This window comes from Cheilinus undulatus, linkage group 20 (genome assembly GCF_018320785.1).
Source record: "Cheilinus undulatus linkage group 20, ASM1832078v1, whole genome shotgun sequence".
NCBI classification, from domain to species: domain Eukaryota; kingdom Metazoa; phylum Chordata; class Actinopteri; order Labriformes; family Labridae; genus Cheilinus; species Cheilinus undulatus.
The window spans coordinates 15696522-15717463 of NC_054884.1; the positions used below are offsets into that span (position 1 = coordinate 15696522).

At 38.1% G+C, this 20942-nt stretch overlaps 2 protein-coding genes across 5 annotated transcripts in view; one reads left to right on the forward strand and one right to left on the reverse strand.

Annotated features, from left to right (window-relative positions):
- LOC121528671 (epidermal growth factor receptor kinase substrate 8-like protein 1) overlaps window positions 1–4724 on the reverse strand; it is a 30353-nt gene extending 25629 nt beyond the window's left edge. Inside the window, exon 1 of one of the 2 annotated variants that reach the window (XM_041816209.1) lies at window positions 4469–4724. In XM_041816209.1, coding sequence (XP_041672143.1) covers window positions 4469–4518 — 50 coding nt within the window. In that variant the 5' untranslated portion in view covers window positions 4519–4724. The remainder of the gene's footprint in view (window positions 1–4468) is intronic. The other variant, XM_041816208.1, reaches the window with a different exon arrangement.
- On the forward strand, window positions 1410–20248 carry LOC121528672 (sodium-dependent neutral amino acid transporter B(0)AT2-like). Of its 3 annotated transcripts, none has more exons than XM_041816212.1 (12): window positions 1410–1546; window positions 5858–6077; window positions 8034–8191; window positions 9695–9815; window positions 9922–10097; window positions 12339–12449; window positions 12529–12770; window positions 14535–14718; window positions 14823–15024; window positions 15194–15353; window positions 15479–15641; window positions 17863–20248. In XM_041816212.1, the coding sequence occupies exons 2-12, from the start codon at window positions 5858–5860 to the stop codon at window positions 18106–18108; spliced, it is 1983 nt and encodes a 660-aa protein (XP_041672146.1). In that variant the 5' UTR covers window positions 1410–1546; the 3' UTR covers window positions 18109–20248. The 3 variants fall into 3 exon arrangements, with proteins under 3 accessions (XP_041672146.1, XP_041672145.1, XP_041672147.1); XM_041816211.1 differs by lacking the exon at window positions 1410–1546 and adding an exon at window positions 4090–4392; XM_041816213.1 differs by lacking the exon at window positions 1410–1546 and adding an exon at window positions 5686–5749.
- Window positions 20249–20942: the final 694 nt, after the last annotated feature.

The window sequence follows — 20942 nt, forward strand, 5'->3', positions numbered from 1 at the left end:
CTTCAAACCACTTTTCCTGCATGTTTTATCCCCTTTGTGCCACGAGGAGCCATGGGTTGAGTATCTCTGTTCTACAGGCTACATTAAGCAGAAAGTAATGGTGTGGTGCATTCTTTAATCAATTTTGTCACTGTTTTTACTGTAATTATTGTTAGGGGGGCTGAGGAACATTTCAGGGGGCTTCAGCCCCCCTAAAATGGTCTAACGACATCCATGGTTGAGACTGATTTTTAGATGCAACACACCTGTAGCAGTTCCCGCACCTGTAAGGACAGATCAGCGCACCAATGAGGTGCATCTCTTCTGCTGAGGCCTCTTCACCCCTGGTAATATGCCCACAAACACTGGCTGTTTTCAGGCCCTTGGGACATCCACAGCATGACCAGGGGCAACCCTAAGCTGCTCTGACGGTACCCTGGGCTGTACCTACTTACCACATCCATCCCTTACTGTGTTGTTAAGTTGTGGACTCTGTTGTTTTTTTCAACAGGTTTTTTCTCATACCCCTGGTAAAATGCAAGGACATCCATAGCGCTAGGGTTGTGTCAATCCTCCTTCCTGCCTGATGGTGCCCTCAGGTGGCTCACTTGCCACATTTATGCCTTACTTATACCTCAATTTTTGGCCCAAACATTCCAAGAAGTACTAGTCATGACAAGGCATCAGTATTAATCTGACTGTGTTTCATTATACCTGCTAAAATTCATTGCAGAAGCTTTATATTATTTAGGATGTTTAGCCACATGGTGGAAGCCTAGGTAGAAGAATCCTACATGCAAATATTTTAATGCATGTTTCTTCATTTAAAAAAAAAATTTAATCCCCTTAAAGCCTGTTGTATCATATTTGACACATACTTTTATGATACCTCTATCTAATCAATATGATCAATAAAGTACCAAAATAGTTCTGAATACAATCTGATAAATGAAAAAATGCCCTCAAGTGGATTATCAGTTATCAAAAACACCTAATGTATCAAATGAGATACAAAAAATATATATGTTAAATTTTATGGAAATTTGGATTTTATTGGATGAACATTTCAGTTCCAAAAAATGAGAATTATCTGGCAATAATTTGTGTATTTAGGCTTTAAAGGGTTAAAAATCCTCAAAATAATTGCTTTTCAGAAAAAAATAGATTTAAAAATGTCATTTGAGTACCATTATTTGAGCCCATTCTACAGGTTTTGAACAGAATTTCAGCTTTTATGTTTACAAATATAACTAAGTAGTTGTCCTTTTTCTCGAGAATCACACAGTGAGATCTCAGTCCCGAAGCGTACTCTGGCCCCTTAGGGTACATGCATTAGGTCTGGTCTTGGGTCCTCAAGGACGGCATCATGTAGTTAAAAAGGGAAATTAGGGTGTCAGATTTCACAACAGACCTCATCTGGAGGATGAACAAGCACCCTTTAATCCGCCAATGGAGGAGAAAGGCGGAGTCAGGTGGAGTGGCAGCAGTAGAGGTTCCCACTTGACTTTGGTGTGAGGACATTTGGAAAATTTCTCAAGGATTTCTCTTTTTCAGTGCTGCAAACAAGGTAAACGACAGTCATTCTTTAAAACACGCTTTCTTTTTTAGGGACATAAATTTCACTAGGTTATAGTTTATGAGAGGAGAGCTGACGTAGACGTGTGTGCTTTATTTGCCTACAGTACAGGCATACGTGGCACGCAGGGGCACGCGATTTTCAAACACTGCAGCAGTGGTCCAGAGAAATGTCACTGTGCGGGTCAGAGCGACCGAAGTGACCTAAAGCCTACTACATTAAAACCTTTAACAGAAAAGAGACAAATGGGGGCTGATTATATAAAAATATGAGCACTGTGTTCTGTACAGCTACGTTTTCAATAACATGCAGGTGCTTTAATGTTAATTTCTGTAAAAGCATGATTTTCCAAGAAAATCAGATATGACTAACAGGAGTTGACTGTTGCATCAGCTGAGCTTTTCTTTTTTTATCGCTTAAATTGACCTGAAACAGGATGCTTATGAATTGCATCAAGTAGTGTGGGGAAAGTAAATATTTGCCACGTATGTTTGACGATCCAGGAGGATAAACTTTTCCTTGACCCATTTTTTTTTATAACTATATACAAATAAAAAAGTCTGACTTTGTCAAGTGTAAACGATACGACAATAAAGGATGTGGAGGGTCCCTTTTCCTCTCTTAAACTCCTTGCCTGATCTGGCATCAAACAGTCACACGTGTTAAGAAATAAAATCCAAAGAGGATCAGGGTCTTATGCTGCGTTCACGGAGCTAATGTTCGTTTGGACGTCGGGGGCTCAACCCCGCTCTTGATTGATTTAAAGGCTTAAAATGCTTCTGATCTGATGTGATGTTCGGCCTTACAAAGGCTCAGCAGCAGTGGAAACGAAACTGATATCAGCCAGCTTCAACCGCATGATATAGCTACAAGATGACACGTTTTAAATGTTTTCATAGCATTGTTTTTTTTTTTTACTTTAAACTATAAACCTTAAATTAGAATTTACAATACTGCTAAACTGTCACAGTTATTAAGAAAATTGGAGGATTAAAATGTATACTCAAAAGGAATACATTAATGTACCTAAACAATATAGCCTGTTGTTTTAAAGAGAATTATGTAATGTGCTAAATAAAGTTGGTCGCATTAGTTACTGGCATTAGGCGATGAGAGTAAAGTATCACGCCAAAAGTGTGCTTTCTTGGAGTTTCAGATTGTCTAAAAAAACTAGGGGTGCACCATGCTGTATTATTTCCATTATCCAATATACCAGTATTTACATAATAATATTAGCCAACACTGATATTAATACAGATATTAAGATTTAGGCTAGTTCAGAGTCAGAAAGAAAACTTTAGTCCTTAAAACACACAATGTAAAGTTAAATCGTGTCACATTTATAAGGAAGAGGCATTTGTGGGATGAGCAGCAGAGCTGAGTATGTAGGCTGAGTATGAAAAACTTACCAGATCTTTTCTGCCAGTGCCAAACAGCTTTTTCTGCTGTTGACTCTTTTTCTTAAAGCTTCTGGCACCCCCAGATGCTTACAGTCAGGTTCCTGATTGGCACCTGATTGTCAATCTCTATGTAGAGAGATTTCAAGATGAAATTCTGCAATCTGTGGCAATCCCATATCTCCATAGTCAGGGACCAGACAGACCGGGGTTCATCAGAGACTATCTCCAGAATTTGGAAGTGAAGAGGGTAGAATGGCCTGCCAGTTTGGGCATGCTATTCGTGCCAGATTGACCAACTTAACCATATTGGCTAACTAGCAACAAATGGTAGTTGAAGAATGGGATGCCATTCCATAGCAGTGTGTGACCAGGCTGGGGACCAGCATGAGGAGGAGGTGCCAGGTTGTTGTGGCTGTGTATGGTTCTTCCACATGCTACTGAAGCTCCTGTTTGTTTAATAAATACATTTTTAAATTGCCAATATGTCTTGCCTCTTCAGAATTTAATCATCCAGTCCCCTAAACAACACCAAACAAGAGTCAGAGAATTACAACTGTATAAGATTTTTTGCCAAGAAAAGTTATTACAAGAAAGAAGTAATGCACCATTACCAAATTTCCTTACTTTTTTTTTTAGACAGATTTTGATAGCCAAAATATCAGTCAAAAATATTAGTAGAAATTTTCCTATCTGTTTGTACCCATATCATACAGATTTTTTTTCTTTTTAATTATTTATATCTTATTTTTAACTCTGACTTATAAGGTAAGAGTGCTTTGAAAGGCTCATATAAATAAAATGAATTATAGATAATATGAAGTGCCGGTATTGATCATTAGATAATATTATGCATCCTTAAAAAATCAAATTGTTTCAATGAATCACAGATTTAAGAAAACATTACGAATAAATATATAACCTATATATATGCTTCAAGAAATGTTATTGATTAAATCAAATGAAACTCATTACATAGGTCGCAACAGCATGCATTCAACCCCACGGCATGTTGATGTTTGTGTGGCCTACTTTTGTGACCACGCACATAACTCCACAGGTTCCGTGCAGTCCTTGAACGCAGCATAGTAGATGGGGTGGGGTTCATTGTATTGCATCACGCGGAAGAAACAAACCCCCGGCTGCACCAATAAACCGCTACAGTAGGCGGATGAAGAGATTACTACCGCGTGAAATGCTTCCGTGTGTTTTCATGTCCTTATTTATAGTTATATCTCACCATAAATGAATGTATTTTCTTACATTGTTTAGTTTGATTTAATTCAACGAATGAAAGACGAAAAGCAGAGCCCGCGAGAAGGTTTAAAACGCAGAAACAGCCACACGTGCTCGTGCCGCCTTTGAAGTGTAAAAGATTTACGTGGACGTTTAACGTGTTCTGCCTTATTCGGTGCATCTCTTACCTTTTCGTCGAAAAAGGTGAGTTTGGTTTATCATAACGTGTCAGTTTTCTCCGTGTAAGACGAACAGTTATTGAACAGTGTTATTCATGTACCTGACCACGCTGTTTGTCGCCCTGGGGTCTGCGACGTACATGACCAACATGTTATCCGTAGATTTTTTTGTTTTAAGTGAGAATGATATCAATATTTGTTCTTAACAAAATTTTCTCACTAGTTTGTGAACACGTTAAGACGTGTGTTGAACCCATATCGTCTAATCAGGGATTATTTTACACCTGGGCTCCAAGGCAGATACAATTAGTGCGATTAACCACCTGGTGGGTGAACGTAGGTGTCTGCTACTGTCTGCACTCGACTGTCAAACATTGTGGGGAATTACCTTTTATTTTAATGCATTAGCACCATTACGAGTTCAGTTATTAAAGTTACAAGTTTTGGCATTGAAAAGCTTGATATGCAGAAAAATCTAAAAAGTCCTTATGCAGTGGCCAAAATTGTGGAAGTGTTAAATTGTTAAACAAATCAACTGGTGTATTTGATTCCTGACAACTTAATTGTCTCCAACTAATGGGGGCAGATGATAACTAACTTAAACTTTATTTGACTTCATCAAAAGATATGCAAACAGGCTATACATCCATCCACTAGATAGAATATATGCATGAGAAGAAAGAGTTGAATTCAGATATTTATTTTCAATGTTTTTTTTTTTTTGTGAATGTCCACATTGCAATGGAAATAAAATCACAACTTAGCAGCCCAACATCTTTTGCAAAATCCTCATTCATAATATTATGGTGTCATAGTAACTGGATGTTCGATGTAGAACTACTGTGTTGCAGTGTGTAAACGTGAGTTTCAGTTTATTGCTGTTTTTATTGCGGGGTTGGTCGTGTATTTCCCTCATTTTATCTCGTACAATTCTGTTGCGATGCATTGTAATTTATTCATTAACCCATCTTATCAGATAAATGAGGGAAAGTGGAGAGAATAGTAAATTCCTCTGAAATGCAGTAGAATACGTCATGTTATGCTGCATTATGCTTTATCGAATAAACATACTGGTTATTATGAAAAGGAAATGAAAGAAAGTATAAAGCCTCAGCCCTTAGAAAAAGTCCCAGACACTTTTTATTATACCATCAAATTCAACAGCAACATACATTGTCTGAAACTGAAATACCAGCGAGATTCTAGCTTCTCTAAATCAGTTAAAGTGAAAAGGGAACATGAGGACATTTATGAAAGTAGATTTATGGAGGGTTGTTTTTAAAGACTGTCTGTTGATGGTAGATGGACATGAGTGGGCAAACAAAGAAAACAAAGACAATGTCAAAGCTAGCTGGAGCTATCAGTTGATTGCTACTCTTCAAGTAAGGCCACAAGCATCACTGACACAACTTTGCAAAACAGTCCTAATGATTTAATAAAAAATGGTGCACTGAAGTGTATCTGTTATTTGACCTTTTTTCTGTTTTTAGATGGAGAAGCAGCCTTTACCAACTGATGATGACAGAACAGGAGCCACAGAGTCCGAGATGGATTGCCTCGCTGGCCAGGAGAGCCAGCAGAGCACATCTGAGCCCGCTGCTCGAGCTGGATGGAACAGTAAAATCGAGTATTTTTTGGCCCAGGTGGGTTTCAGCGTTGGACTCGGCAATGTCTGGAGGTTTCCTTATTTGTGCCATCAAAATGGAGGAGGTGAGTATCTCTAATTATGAAAATTCTGTTTTTGAATTATACTCATTTTACTCAACATACTTAAAATAACTTGTGAAGCACTTATGGTAAATAATGTTACAGTGCTTTACAAAACATTAAAACAGTAAACACTAATAAAATACATCACTATGTGGGAATATAACAGGACAAATATGAATAAAAGATGAACAACTTGAAACAATAGTGTAGTGTAAGTATTAAAGAACAAGGTATCAATATTTGAAGACAAGAGAAAAGACTCCATTAAAACATACAGAGGGCTGCACGATTGTACAGAGTTTATTGGCCTTCAGAAAGGGCCTTTCTGTGTGGAGTCTGCCCAATTGAAGACATGCTCATTAGGTTAATATGACTCTAAATTGCCCATAGGTATGAAAGTCAGAGTGGCTGCTTCTCTCTGCATGTCAGTTTTGTGATTGACTGGTGACCAGTCCAGGGTTTACCTGATGTACCACCCGTGGCAGCAGGGATCAGCTCGAGCCCCCTACAACCCTGCATGGAGTAAGCAGGATAGATCAGTGCTTCTTAACTGGTCTAGTGTCAAACCACCACCCCTTTAAATACAAATCACAGCCCAAATTTATAAAAATATTAAATCATAACCTTCTGTTTTTGATGCAACATCTGGCAGCTAGATGGAAGTACATAAAAGTACATCATAAAGTTTTTGCCACATAATTTTTGCAGGCGTCCACAACCCACTGAAAATAGCTTTGCTACCACTTTTGGGCCTTAACACACCAGTTGAGAATCAAGAGTATAGATCAGTGGTGCCCAACTTAGGGTCTGGGCGCCAAAGGTCTTAGGTGGGGGTGCAGGATCCTGTCTGGTCTAACGTCAAAATTAGATGAACATATATTATTAAAATTCATGATTAGAAAATTATTATATCAATACGGGGGGGGGGGGGTGTATATTATAAATATATTAATATATTGATATATTTACAAGAGAACAAACTCGGAATTATAGAGTTTAAAACACTGGAGATTTACACGAAAAACATGAAATTTCTGAGTATAAAGGTTTTTTGGATTGTACATTTCCAGCCATGTAAAGTCAGAAATTTAGAAGAAGCCAAACTGAAAACAGTGGTAAAATTTTCAACTTATGGACTTTATAATCTTAAAAAATCCAAGTCTTGGTTCACATACATTTCTGACTTTTAAAGTCATCATTTTCTATTTTTTCCTCCTAAATTAGCATCTTTTAAACTTGTGATGTTTTTTTTCTTGACAATGAACAGATCCTCTTTATGTTTTTTTCTAGAGTCAAACTTATACATATTTGTGATAATGGATAGTTTATACTTTAGCCTTTTGTCAAGAGCAATAGTCTAAAGGCCTGTTTGTTGGAATTTTGTCAATAAAAACAATGGTATAGATGATGGATAAAACACTGAAATCTTTAAGAGATATCAAAAAACTAATGGTGCATTTCTCCCCAGCTTGCTAGCTTAATGCTTCAAATAAGCTGGGTTACAGTAGTAGGAGTGTCTTGCAGAAGACGACCAAGACAAATAAAACGAGTGATCTGAACACCAGCACATGTAAATTTATTTTAAATCTATGTTAACTACGAACTGCATGCCTCAGAATATGAACACTACATAGTCAATAAACATGCTGTTTGTGGATGTCTGAAATCAACTAAACTATGTTTAGCTCTGAAGTTTTATGTTCACTGTTACCATGAAAAATGAGATAAATTCTACAGAAAAATGCATATAGACACAGTCCTTGATGATTAAGTGGCTGCTCCTGCATATGTAACAGCTGGTAATTATCCGTAAAAATAGATGGAGTAGAACCATTCTGATCTCTGCTGTCAGCAACACAAAAGTGGAGCACCACTTGCTTTTCTTTTCCTTAATCAAGGGTTTTAGCAAATCATATATGCTGTCCTGCTGACCATGTGTGTGTCACCTTTTCTCAGGAGCTTTCCTCCTGCTTTATGTGCTGTTGATGCTGGTGGTGGGCATCCCTTTATTCTTCTTGGAGCTGGCAGCCGGGCAGGCCATCCGACAGGGCAGCATCGGAGTGTGGAAGTACATCTCCCCAAGGCTTTCAGGAATTGGATACTCGAGCTGTGTGGTAAGAACGTGTTACTGACTTCAGAGCTCATGCAGTTAGGTTCTTTGGCTTATACACTGTGTTCCAAATTATCATGCATATGCTATTTATGTTCCTTTTATTTCCTAAATAGTCAACATAAGTGGCAGTCAATAGGATTTTTCATTCCTCAAATATATTTTAATCTTTTTTTTTATTTGACAAAATTACCAATGATGACAATAGCGTTTTTCTGCAAAATAACTTAAAATGCAGTGTTCCAAATTACTATGCATAACAGGGTTTCAAAACATTCAATAGTTTCTAAAGGATCGAATACAGAAATCTGTTGTATTCTTTGGGGTATTTTTTTCTCTCAAATCAAAGCTATTTCAGTCAAAAATATGAGCTTACTCTGGAAGACACGGTTCTTCTTTTTATACAGTGGCAGGAAATGGGCAGTTAGTAACTCCACATATTTTCCTGAGATTATTTTGACACCTTCAGGCATCTTAAAGGAGCCTACCAACTCACTTCCTATGATTCTTGCCCAAAGCATCACTCCACCACGTCCTTGCTGACGTTGCAGCCTTGCTGGGACATGGTGGACATCCACCTACCATCCAGAAGTCCATCCATCTTGACCATCCAGTGTAGCACAGCCTTCATCAGTGGACAAAACAGTTTGAAAATTAGTCTTCATATGTTTCTGAGCCCACTGCAATCATTTCTCCTTATTGGCATTGGTTGAGGGTGGCTGAAATATAGCTTTATGCTCATCAGCAAGCCTCTGGAGGATCTTGCATCGAGAGTTTCTAGTGACTCCAGAGACATCAGCAGCTTCAAGTACCCGTTTACTACTCATCAGTGGATTTTTCTCAGCTGCTCTCTTAATACAATGAATTTGCCTCACAGAAACTTTCCTTGATACGCCTTTATCTGAACAAACCTGTCTGCGCTCTGAATCACACTAAAATCTTTTCACAGTATGATTAACTCTTGAAATTTTTTAAGAAATATCTAGTGTTTTCATACCTTTTGCAAGACACTGCATCATTCACGCTCTACCTGTGCAGAAAGATCTTCCTTTTTCCCCATATTGCATGAAACCTGTGACTTGCTTAATAATGTGGAACAACCCCCTTAAGTAGTTTCCCTTTAATTAGGCTCACCTGGCAAAATCATTACCAAACCTCTCTGAGATTCATGTAAGTGATGGAAACTGACAGGAAAAGCAGCAGTATTTAATATTTTATTTGAAAACTTAGAAACCAAATGTTGTTTATTTGGAATCGTATTTGCACAATAGTTTGGAAAACAGTGCAATGTTGCTTGTCTGGACCAAGAATTATTATGAAGTACCTGCAGAGAGGCATGCTATGACTTGCTATTGTCTTTGGACTGTCATTCCTCAAGGCTTTTAGTTGAAATGTTGTCTATTTTATCATGTAAATAACTGCAGAGAGAAGTATGCGCTTTTTCTTTCAAAACAACCCACACTAAAACGCTTCTCAATACCTGGACAATGTTTTCTGATGTCCTCAGGTGTGTTTCTTTGTGGCTCTTTACTACAACGTTATCCTGGCGTGGAGTCTTTTCTATCTCGGGAACTCGTTCCAGTACCCTTTGCCTTGGGAACAGTGTCCAAAAGAGGGGAATGTAACAGGTAAAACTGAAATCTTACAACTGTAAAGGAATAAAGCAGTTATTGAAATTTAGAATATAAGCCACACTAAAGATAAGTAAGCTATATTTTTTCCTCTTTTCACCAGTACAAGAATGTCAGAAGAGCTCCCCAACATCGTATTTCTGGTACCGCAAAGCTTTGGATATCACCGACTCGATTGATGAGACGGGGACTTTTAACACGTACATCGTCTGCTGTCTGCTGGCCGCCTGGACTATCGTGTGTCTGGGGATGTTCAAGGGAATCAAGAGCTCTGTCAAGGTAACACAGACATCTGGGTTGATTGCACAGTCAGTGAAGCTGATATTAAAAAGGGTTGTTTTGCATACAGATAGAAGCTGACAGATGAAATGAAACTGCTTCACCACTGGACTTCCAGTCATTTACTAGATTCTTGTTTAAATGAATGATTGCCATAAGGCTATATATCTTGTCAGTGGCATGCATGTATGAGTTTAAGGGTTCATATTTTATTAACACTATTATCATGTTTGGGGGAAAGGTTGGTGTTCAAAGAAAAATGTTGTGGTGAGACGAAGAGTAGTTTGGGAATAATTAAGCCTTATATAACATAACTACTTAGAGGGGCTCTGTGTTACTGAGAAAAACCAACTCATTGAGAAAATTGTATCCTGTTGGACTCTCTTTGGGATCTCAGTTTGGCCAAATCCTGGTCATGTGTTGGGCTTAGGTTTCATTGTTTGACACCACTGGAATGTGCAGCTTAGGTGCACTGACCTACTTGAGTTATCCACTTTGAGTTTCAGTAATAGTGAGTGTTTTAAATTTCCTTGAAGGAAACATTTTTAAAAAGTTCTCCGGGGATGACACTGGAGGTGATTTTCAACAGCGGGGATTTCACATAGTATATTATTGGTGGACATCCCATGACTTTTTTTTTACTCTTGTTATTTGCATGTATCTTTTTTAGTTATTATGGTGAAAATCAAGGTCAACAAGCTGATTGTTTATAGTTCCTTGCCTGAGTATGCATATTAAAATGTTAATAATGGAAAATAAACACATACAAAGTCAAAGGAGAATTTATGTACACATTTAGAATTTATGTAAATATAAAATACTTAATTATACAAAGAATTTATTTAAGGCATAAAATGAAACTTCAAAGATGAATCAAAGTGCTGCCTCTTAATAAAACTTGGAGCATGGTGGTACATGGTTTTATGTGATATTACTAAATAGTAATCGGTAAACAGTATCGCCTGCTGTAAGTGTGTCAGTTTGGGAAGAAACTTTAAAGTGTCACCGCTCAGAAGATAACCTTGTCAGTGCCTGTACTTTAGATGGTTCAAACACAGCACCAAATCAATTTGGGTATGCCTGGACCAATTTTTTTCACTAATTTTACCCAGATTTGTAGATCTTGCAGTGTAAATATATAATAATAATAATAATAATAATAATAATAATAATAATAATAGTTTTATTTATATAGCACCTTTCAAAACACTGTTACAAGGTGCTTTACGTCATAAAATCAAATAAAACGCACACCAATTAAAAAAACAACATAATAAGGTAAAATTAAATAAGGAACATTAAAAACATTGAGCACAGGAACAGTTTTGGCAGTGTGAGATTAAATCTGTCAGGTTATACAGACAAAAAGAAAACGGGATAAATCAGTGACAGAGTCTAAACAGATAATCAAGCAATAAAACTATTAGCACAATACACGGGGGGGTAAAACTATTAAAACAGATTTACTATTAAAAAAAAAAAGCCTGTCTGTAAAAGTAGGTTTTAAGAAATGATTTGTGTGTGATGTATGTTGGGGCGAGTCCGTGTAATTCTTTAAAAGTAATAAGTAAAAGTTTAAAATCAATCCTATACTTACAAACCAGCTATGTGGGTACTGTCAACTGCTTTATCAGACTGAGCACATTCCCAAATGGGCCCAGGCACGGATCGATGCTGCTAGTGTGTAAGTAAGCCAAAGTGGGGGGAGAGGAACTGGTTCAAATCAGTCAAGCCTAACATGAAAGCTTCCTTAAAGTCACTTTGTTGGTCTTCATCTTGGCAGTAGAGCCGGACAAGAAGACTCACCCGGCTAGTTGTCGGCAGCTGTATTTGTCTTAAATTGAGGGCTAACATAAAAATATTAATAATATATAAATGAATCAGTAAATCTGGTGTCAACTAGCAACGTTTAATAATTAGGCTGTTGACGAAACATGCACATCTCCTGTTCTTTCATCTTAAAGTCAGGAATGTAACCCTGCCTGAAACAAACACCCTGTTTCTTATGATAAAGATTACAACCAAAAGGAATGTTGTTCCTGCTTAGCTTGATGTAAGGTGTGTCTTACAAGTTCTTACTTGAAAATTTTGCACTCAAGATAAAACATTATATATCAAAGTGGGGACTATGATTGATTAAAGCAGCAATTTTTTTTCTGCAGGGAAAACCAAATAACCAATTTCCACTGAAAGCATCCATATTTATGTTATTATTCTTTCTCATTTCTTTCCACTTCGTAGGTGATGTATTTCTCGTCCATCTTCCCCTATGTGGTGCTGTTCTGCTTCCTGGTGCGAGGACTCCTGCTGGATGGAGCCTTAGATGGAATCACCTACATGTTCTACCCAAAGGTATTCAAACTTAAAATGACAAGTAATGCAGGGTTGAGATCTTCTCTCACTCACTTCATGTTTCCTCTTTTCTTTCTAGCTGGAAATTTGGGCAGACATCCAGGTGTGGAGGCAGGCAGCCACTCAGGTCTTCTTTGCTCTGGGCCTCGGCTTTGGATCCATCATCGCCTACTCCTCCTACAATCCAAAGAACAACAACTGTCACCGGGACGCCTTCACTGTCTCTTCTATTAACTTTCTCACATCTGTGCTGGCCACTCTGGTGGTGTTTGCTGTGCTTGGCTTCCGTGCCAAAGAAAAGGTCACGAGCTGTATCATCAGGTATGTTTAATTAGAAGTATTAATGATTCAAGCATTCACAAAAATTTGGTTTAAATTTAAATGGGACATTAATCAGTCGCTCCTGGATTTCTTCTGTAAATAATGCATCCTAAAATACATTTATTCCATTTTAGAATAGTATGTGAGTACATGTTTGATCATGAGCACAGGGGAAATAGATTGACTGGTCAGGCTTATAGGAAAAGTTGTTGTAATAGAAAGTATTCAGGCTTTTGTACATGGCCAGTCGCTCTCAATGTTTTAATTCCTTTATGTCCTTAGACCATAAGAGATACTATCACAACCTGATACGGTTGAAATCAAAATTATTCAGCCCCCACTGCAAATCAGGTTAGTTGTGAACATTTACAAACTTTCTGTGAGGAAAAAAAAGAAACCATAACAACTGGAATAGCTCAACACAAATGTTTCAAGTGATTTCCCCACATCCAACTCAAAATGCAGCTTATAATGACTTCTGCAGTCTCAAAAATAATTATTTCCTGAATAGAATCCCTCACAACTGCTCAATTATGCAAAACTAGTGTTATTTCGAGCCCACCCAATGCAATTAATCAAGGAAATGAATGTTGGAAGCATAGTTCACAAGTTTAAAGTTACAGAAATAGTGGTTGCACTACCTTGACGGGGAGAAAAAGGGAATCTATTCTATCAATGAATGGTTGCAACCAGATAATGCAGGAGAAGGCAGGTTGTGAAAAACCCTTGAGTGACTGCAAAAGACCTCCTGCATGCCTCCTTCGTGGGAACAGGGACTGAGATTTCAATGAGTACAGTGAGGCGTGTACTGAACGTTGATGGTTTCCATGCCAGAACACCACTATTGACCCAAAAGCACAAGAAAAGTCTGCTCCAGCATGCTCAAAATCATATCAATAAGCCACAGAGGTTTTGTTTCTCTGTTCTGTGGATGGCACAATGGATCAGCAGTATGTCTGGAGGAAGAAGACTGAAGCATACACTGAAAAGAGCACTGTGCTCACAGTTAAACATGGTTGAAGCTAGGTGATGCTCTGGAGCTGCTTTGCATCCTCTGGCTCTGGAAACCTGCAGCGTGTGGAAGGCAGGAAGGATTCATTTAGGTATCCGAAAATCCTGAGAGGAAACACCATGCTGTCTTTGAGGAAACTGAAGCTTGGGTGTCATTCCACCTTCCAACAGGACAAAGATCCCAAGCAAAGTATACCTCAAATTTCACCAAGGCTTGGTTGCAGAAGTCCCGGAGGATTCTACAATGGTCGTCACAGTCACCTGATTTGAACCCCATGGAAAATCTGTGGTGGGATTTGAAGAAGGCGGTTCTAGCATGCAGTCCCAAGAATATTACTGAAATGGAGTGCATTGTACATGAGGAATGGGCTAAGATTCCTCTGGGATGCTGTCAGAAGCTGGTGTCCGGCTGTGTATCTCATTTGCAGCAGGTCAGAAGCAAAAGGGTGCTCTGTGAAGTACTGAAGATGTTTACCTTGAAAGGGTTGAATGACTTTAAAACTGCAGAAGTCATTATAAGCTGCATTTTCCATTGAATTTTGGAAAACCATTTGAAGCATTAGTTGTGTTGATCTATTTCAACTGTTTTTGTTTTTGTTTTTTTCCTCCACAAAAAGCAGAAGTCAGTACATTTTCTCAATAAACCTGATTTGCAATGGGGGCTGAATAATCTTTATTTCAACTGTATGTCTTGTTGTGTAATCTGTGTTCATGATTACAGAGACATTTTTTGTTTTTGTCTTTTTTCCTCAGTAACATCAAGGAGTTATCAGAGCAGTTTCACAGCGGTTTTGTTGACCAAACCCTGATGCCATCCTTTGACTACTCTGACCCCAGTTCTGTGGCCTTTGAGGACTACAGGGCCTGGTTTAAACAGTCTGGAAACATGGTTCCTGGCAATTTAACAGACTGTGACCTGGAGAAAGAGATGCAGAAGGTACATTTTTGTGAGAGTCTTTGGCGCATCCTCAGTTTACTTTAGTGGATATTTTTATTGTTGCGTTGTATGTCACTACTAAAGCTGGCTCTGTTTGTGTTCAGGGTGTGGAGGGCACAGGATTAGCTTTCATCGCCTTCACTGAGGCCATGTCTCTCCTACCTGGCAGCCCCTTCTGGTCAGCGCTCTTCTTCCTCATGCTCCTGAACTTAGGTCTCAGCACCATGTTTGGAACTATGGAGGGCATCCTCGCACCACTCGCTGACCGCTTCAAAACTCTGGCCAACAACAAGACCAAACTTACAAGTAAACACATATTAAAACATGCTCACCGTTCTGCAAGCTTCAGCATAACCTAGGAGATAGATAGCTGAGTTACTGTATATGACGAGTATCTTAAAGCTGCGTGCTTCCTCTCTGCAGTCACTGTTTGTGTTTTATTTATTTTAACATGTCTGTCTTTATTCCTCTGCAGTTTTCAGTTGCATCATTGGCTTTATAATTGGCCTGCTTTTCACTCAGCGCTGTGGGAACTACTTTGTGACGATGTTCGATGATTACTCTGCCACTCTTCCTCTCATCATCGTGGTGGTTTTTGAGACCTTCAGTGTGTCTTGGTTGTATGGAGCTGATAGGTAATGTCTATGACTGTCTTTCTCTGATTAAAACATTGATTTCTATAGAAATCTCAGCTAATGATGAAGTTTCTCTGTCTTAGTACAGTTCTTCTCACAAAAATGTGTAACTTCTGTTTCTTCAGGTTTCTTGATGACATTGAGGGAATGTTGGGCTGGCGTCCCAGTGTCATTTACAAATATTTGTGGAAGTACATCTGCCTGCTTGCTATGCTTGGCCTGCTGGCAGCCACAACCATTCAAATGATTATCAAACGTCCCACTTATGTGGCCTGGAACGAAGAGATGGTAGGAGGAATTTTAGTTTTCTTCACAAATGCATGACTGAAAAGTCTTAGAGAAGATCAGTACAGTCTTCCATTGAAACCTTCCTGACTTGCCTGTTCACATATGCACCTCAAAGTGGGAGATTTTCCCAGTTGGGTAGGAAAGACAGAGAATCAGGGCATAAAAGGAATAAGCTGAAGGTGGACAAAACTTCTGTTTACACAGGGCGAACCCCAACTTTATCACAGGGAGAATAAAAAGCAATTTATTTTCATGCATGAAGCTCATCCTTAAAGTTTGGTGAAATTTTCTGGAGTTTTGGGTGTGTTTTAACACCAGAACTGGAGAGAGTATCTGCCTTAACATGGAAGAAAACTGCTATTTAAGAAACGTATACATGTATGTGCAGGGTTCCCACAGAGTTTTAAATTGGACATTTGAAATTTAAGACCTTTTAAAGTTGTCTTTTTACTAGCAAGAGGTCTTAATTTTTACAAGGTACATTGACCAGTACTTGACTTTATCCAGTTTTTGTTTTCCAGCTAATGCTGTACGATTCTGATCCTCCTTTTTTGGGTGGCTATATGCCTATCCACGTAACAAATAACGGCATTTACAGCAGTGCTGTGCAGCATAACCTGTGTGTCTCAGTCCTGACCCCTCAGTGTAAGCAGGGCACAGAGCAGATCCTTCCATGTAAGACAAATGGCAAAATAATTTCAGAGAAACAGAAGTAGTGTATTCAACCACACAGACTAGTCTCATCGTTATTAAAGGCCACTCCAGAAAACAGCAGAAAACTGGTGGCAGCAACATGGCGGCTGAAAGGCGGTCTCTGTCACTGTGTTCATACTCGCTCATATTTGCATCCTTCTCCTTTCTCAGCATAACAATGAGCAGATATATCCTATTTTAGAGAAAATAGTGTTCTAATGTTAACAAATCAGTATTTTTAATCAAACCGCACTCATACCGCAAGATACATCTTGTGCATTACAGATTGATTGCTAAACACATTTAACAACAATTAAACAGCAAAAACAAGACAAATTATCAGAAAAACTATCAAATCAGTCACTGAGGCAGGGAGAGAGAAAGTGAGAAAGGAAGAATTAGAATGTTAGTCAGTTATTAAGGTTGTTAAACTTTTAAAAGTTTTTCTGATCATTATTGACAGGATCAACCGCTTATTTTGATAAACTCTGCACATTATACTATTGAATGTTTTTCTTTATGTGAGGTTAGCCTCAGATAGTCTTTATTTTTTTGGTGTTAAAGCAGGAAAACAGGCTTCTCTGTAATTTGTTTAATATTCAAGCTGACTACAATGTGAGCTTTATGAAGGAAAAAGTGTTCTTATTTCATCAATAATCGATAATTTTGTGCTTTTCTACCTGAATTTCTAACGATAGATTGTTGTATAAATAATTAGGGAATTCAGTGTTGGATGCTCAAAGTTACCTGGGGAAGGACCCCAAAACCCCCGACTTATTTTATATTACTTGCTGTGATTAGATAACCCTGTACTGTTGTACAGCACTGGTCCAGTTCTCTAACATCTGGTCTACCAAGTTGCCCACTTAAAATTGTGCAGCTCACACTGAAGAGGTCGTCCCTGACAAAAAAGCATTTTTCTGCTGTTTGATAATTTAGTTGTTTAGAATAATGTCAGCAAAAATGTGTTATGATGAATATTACCATATAGCATGAAGACAGAATAGAGGCATTAAATGTGCTAGAAAAAAAATCAAATGTGTGCTTTTATGGACAAAAAATTCTTAGTCCTATACCCTTTGACATTTCAGAAATGGAAAATTGGATAAAGGAATTGCAGTGGTCTGTTGTACTAAAAAATCTCACGTCTTTCATTTTTGACCGTTTTCTGTGCAAAAGGGTACCATTAATTTTTCTCGTTTTAGACGTTAAAAGGTCCTAAAAGTCTTAAAGTTGGTTTTCAAAGGTTTGTAGGTACTCTGGCATATTTTATTTAGTCTAACTAGGAATGTTATCAGATGTTTAAGCAGATTGAACTCCTGTAAGTGAAACTACAGGACATGTTGCAACCTTTTTAAGGCCAATAGTTTTTGTTGCACTTGGAAAACTGACAGACTGAAATGCAAACTGTCTCTTGTTTAATTCATGCCCTACCAGGAAGAGGGGACTAATAATGAAGAATTTGAAATTTACTGAAAAGATGTTCCCACTGTTTGTTCATTACTTTTTTGTTTACTTTCTCTTACAGGGGTCTGAAGAAACTCTGCCATACCCAGACTGGGCTCTTGCTGTTCTGGCGTTACTGATCGTATTTGCCATGATGCCCGTCCCCCTGGGTCTGATCCACGCTGTTCTGCAGGACAGAACAAAGAAAGCAGCAAGGGACACCGAGATTGGTCAGTACAGCATCGTTAGCACTGACGAGAAGTATGAAACCCCCATGACCGACATGTCAGAGCTCGACCAAAGGAACGGCACCGCTGTCCAGTTCTAAAAAACAATGAACTTGCTCTCACATGGTGAGAAAATTGTTCAGTAATCAGCAGCCAAAACCTCAGTCAACCACATGAATGAATCCCACAGCTTCTAGTGCAGCTGTGGCCCAAAGAGCCACAAATGTGACACATGGTCCTCATTTTTATATGAAAGCTTTTTCTACTACAAGTCCAACATTTTGTTGTAAAAAAAAAAAAAAACTTGGTACAGACAAAATATGAGCAGGTAACTTATTTTTATTTCGTTAACCACAAGACAGATTTTTAAGTGTCATTAAGTTTTTTTTTTTTATCCAAATGGGCAAAATTATGTTTGTCTTTCACTCTAAGTCATAGACTGCTCACGTTGGTTTGTTTTGTAGATTTAGTTTACATGGCAACTTTTATTTTTAGATCTTTTGTCCTTTATTTTTGTGTCATTCTCAATCGTGAAATGTACCTCAACTCCGTCCTTGTTTTCCATTTTGACCTCCTTCATACCACTCAGACAACAATTTGCCTCTAAAAGTTGTCCCTTTTTTAAATCAAAACTTTCTCACTGCCTCATTTTAAAAGGCGTGTTTTTCTGTCTTCAGACTCTTCAGCATGAGCTCAGAGTTCTTGCGTATTTTTCAGCGCAACAATCAAGTGAGTCGTGCGACTTAAAATATGTGGCTGAATCAGATGAAATTCCCACAGTGTACACCCAGTTTTATCCAGTCAGGAGTTATGAAGTGAATCTGACTAGAATAAAAGTCAAAATGGCTTTAAATAGAACAAGTATCAATACATTGCAGCACAGCAGTACATAAGAGATGGTACATTTGGTAAGATGAGGAAGCCAACTTAAACTTCTATAAACAGTCCACCATCAAGCAGAGTGGAACAAAAACAATCCTAATTACTCTGCAGGGAGATAGATTTTACGCACCCTTGATATGATGTAGAAAAACACTCTGAAAACCCTGAGCACAGAGTGATACAGACACAGACGTAGCATTAACCATGTCATGTGCTCCTTCGGTGCACTGTCAGAATGAACATTAATGGGACCACTTCAGAAAATTGCAGATTTGTGAGCTTGCTGTCAACTTCTCAAACATTGACTGTACACAAAACAGCCATATACAAGATTTCACCTTAGACTGTATGAATTTTACAAAGCCTTTTGGATTTTAGTGGCATGGTTGTTCAGAACTGCTTAGCATTAATTGCTATTTGAGCTGAGTTACAACAGAGAAGCTGAGCCTGAAATAAAAGCAAAATAAGATGGGGTTGGATGACTGTTACATAAGAAAAGAAAGTTATTTCTTCGTATGGTTGTTGTAAACAGTATTAATGCTATTCGCTACACAGGTGCCATTTCACCATGTTTACAGCTCAAAAAACCACTGAGTCTCTGTTTTGGGTCTTGAGGTTGATTTTCTATCGTACATATAAAGTACTGTAATGTTTACAGGTGTATTGTGTAGCGACACAAGTCATACTATGTATGCATGTTAAAACACTGCTGATATACAGTACAGTACTTGAAAGTGAAGCTGTCGGCTTTGTGGTTGTTGTTTTAGCATCACTGTTTTTCTAATTGGTGGGAAAAAACAATCAGGTCACTGAAAGTTTGAATCATCCTGTTGTGTTGATTTCCATGATGTTGGCAAGCACGGGGGTCCTCAACCCTACACTGTTGTCATGGTGAAGATCAAAATGTAAATATGTATTTAATACAGGAACATTTCTGTCAGATAAAACGTAACTGTTTAAGTGTGGGAGACGTGTCATATTTGTTTTTATGACTGGATATTTGCATGACATTTTTGGAGGAGTTAATCATTTTCTTTACATTTCAGCGAATGTAATTCCACTGTTTATATGTATGATATGTTTTTAGATATAATTGATTGGTCATCAGTGTCTGCATCTGAAATGAAAGAGGTTTTCAGTGGGTTTCTACCTAAATGAACTGAACTTGAATACATGTGTTTGTACATGTATGTACAAAAGTGCCTTCAGATGGAATGAGGCAGAACAACATGTTAAATGTACAGATTAACTTTTTATTGGAGTATGTAGTCTTTAAGGCTGTTTATTATTGATATTTGTGAAAATGTAATATAATGACACTGTAATGTAATATATTTGTACCATTTTATTAAAGCTTTCTTTGTGCATACAGTGTATTTAAACAGTCTTTGACTTCTGAAATGAGATTAATTTTGGCTTGACATCTTTGATATCGTAATAACCCTTAATTTACTTTACGATGATTTCCTTCCACCCCAACTTTATCTTCCCTGTATTTTCTTTCCATCTACTGTCATACATAGGAAAAAAGGGTTTGCAGTATTTCATGCAGGCATCTTCACTGCATATTTGTGGTGAAATTCCTGACCTAAAAGCCCTGAGATGAGATAATGGTAGTTTAGAGTGAAGAGCGTTTTTAAACTGCTTTCTCCACCACAGCAGCCTGCTGTCCATCTGTAACACTGTCTGCCTGGGAACGTTGACTCATAGACAGACTCCTGCCAGTGTAAACATCCACAGAGCAGGAATATGAACATCACTTTTCCTCACCTTTAATCTAAATGCTCTTACTTTAGGTAGATGTCACTTTTTCTTGGGTTTCTTTGTAAGACTTTTTCCCCTCTTATTCGCTGAATAAGTGCAGGTGTCCTGAAACATGATGTCCAAGGCTATCAGATAGCTTTTACTCTGTAAGGACTGTTGTGACTGTTAGACTTGGCGTATGCCTCTGTTTATCTTTCATCTCTTTCTACCCTGGAGCACTCTTTCTTTTCAAGGCCATGCACTGTGAGAGTGAAACACAAACCACCATTCCGAGAAATATGTTTGAAAC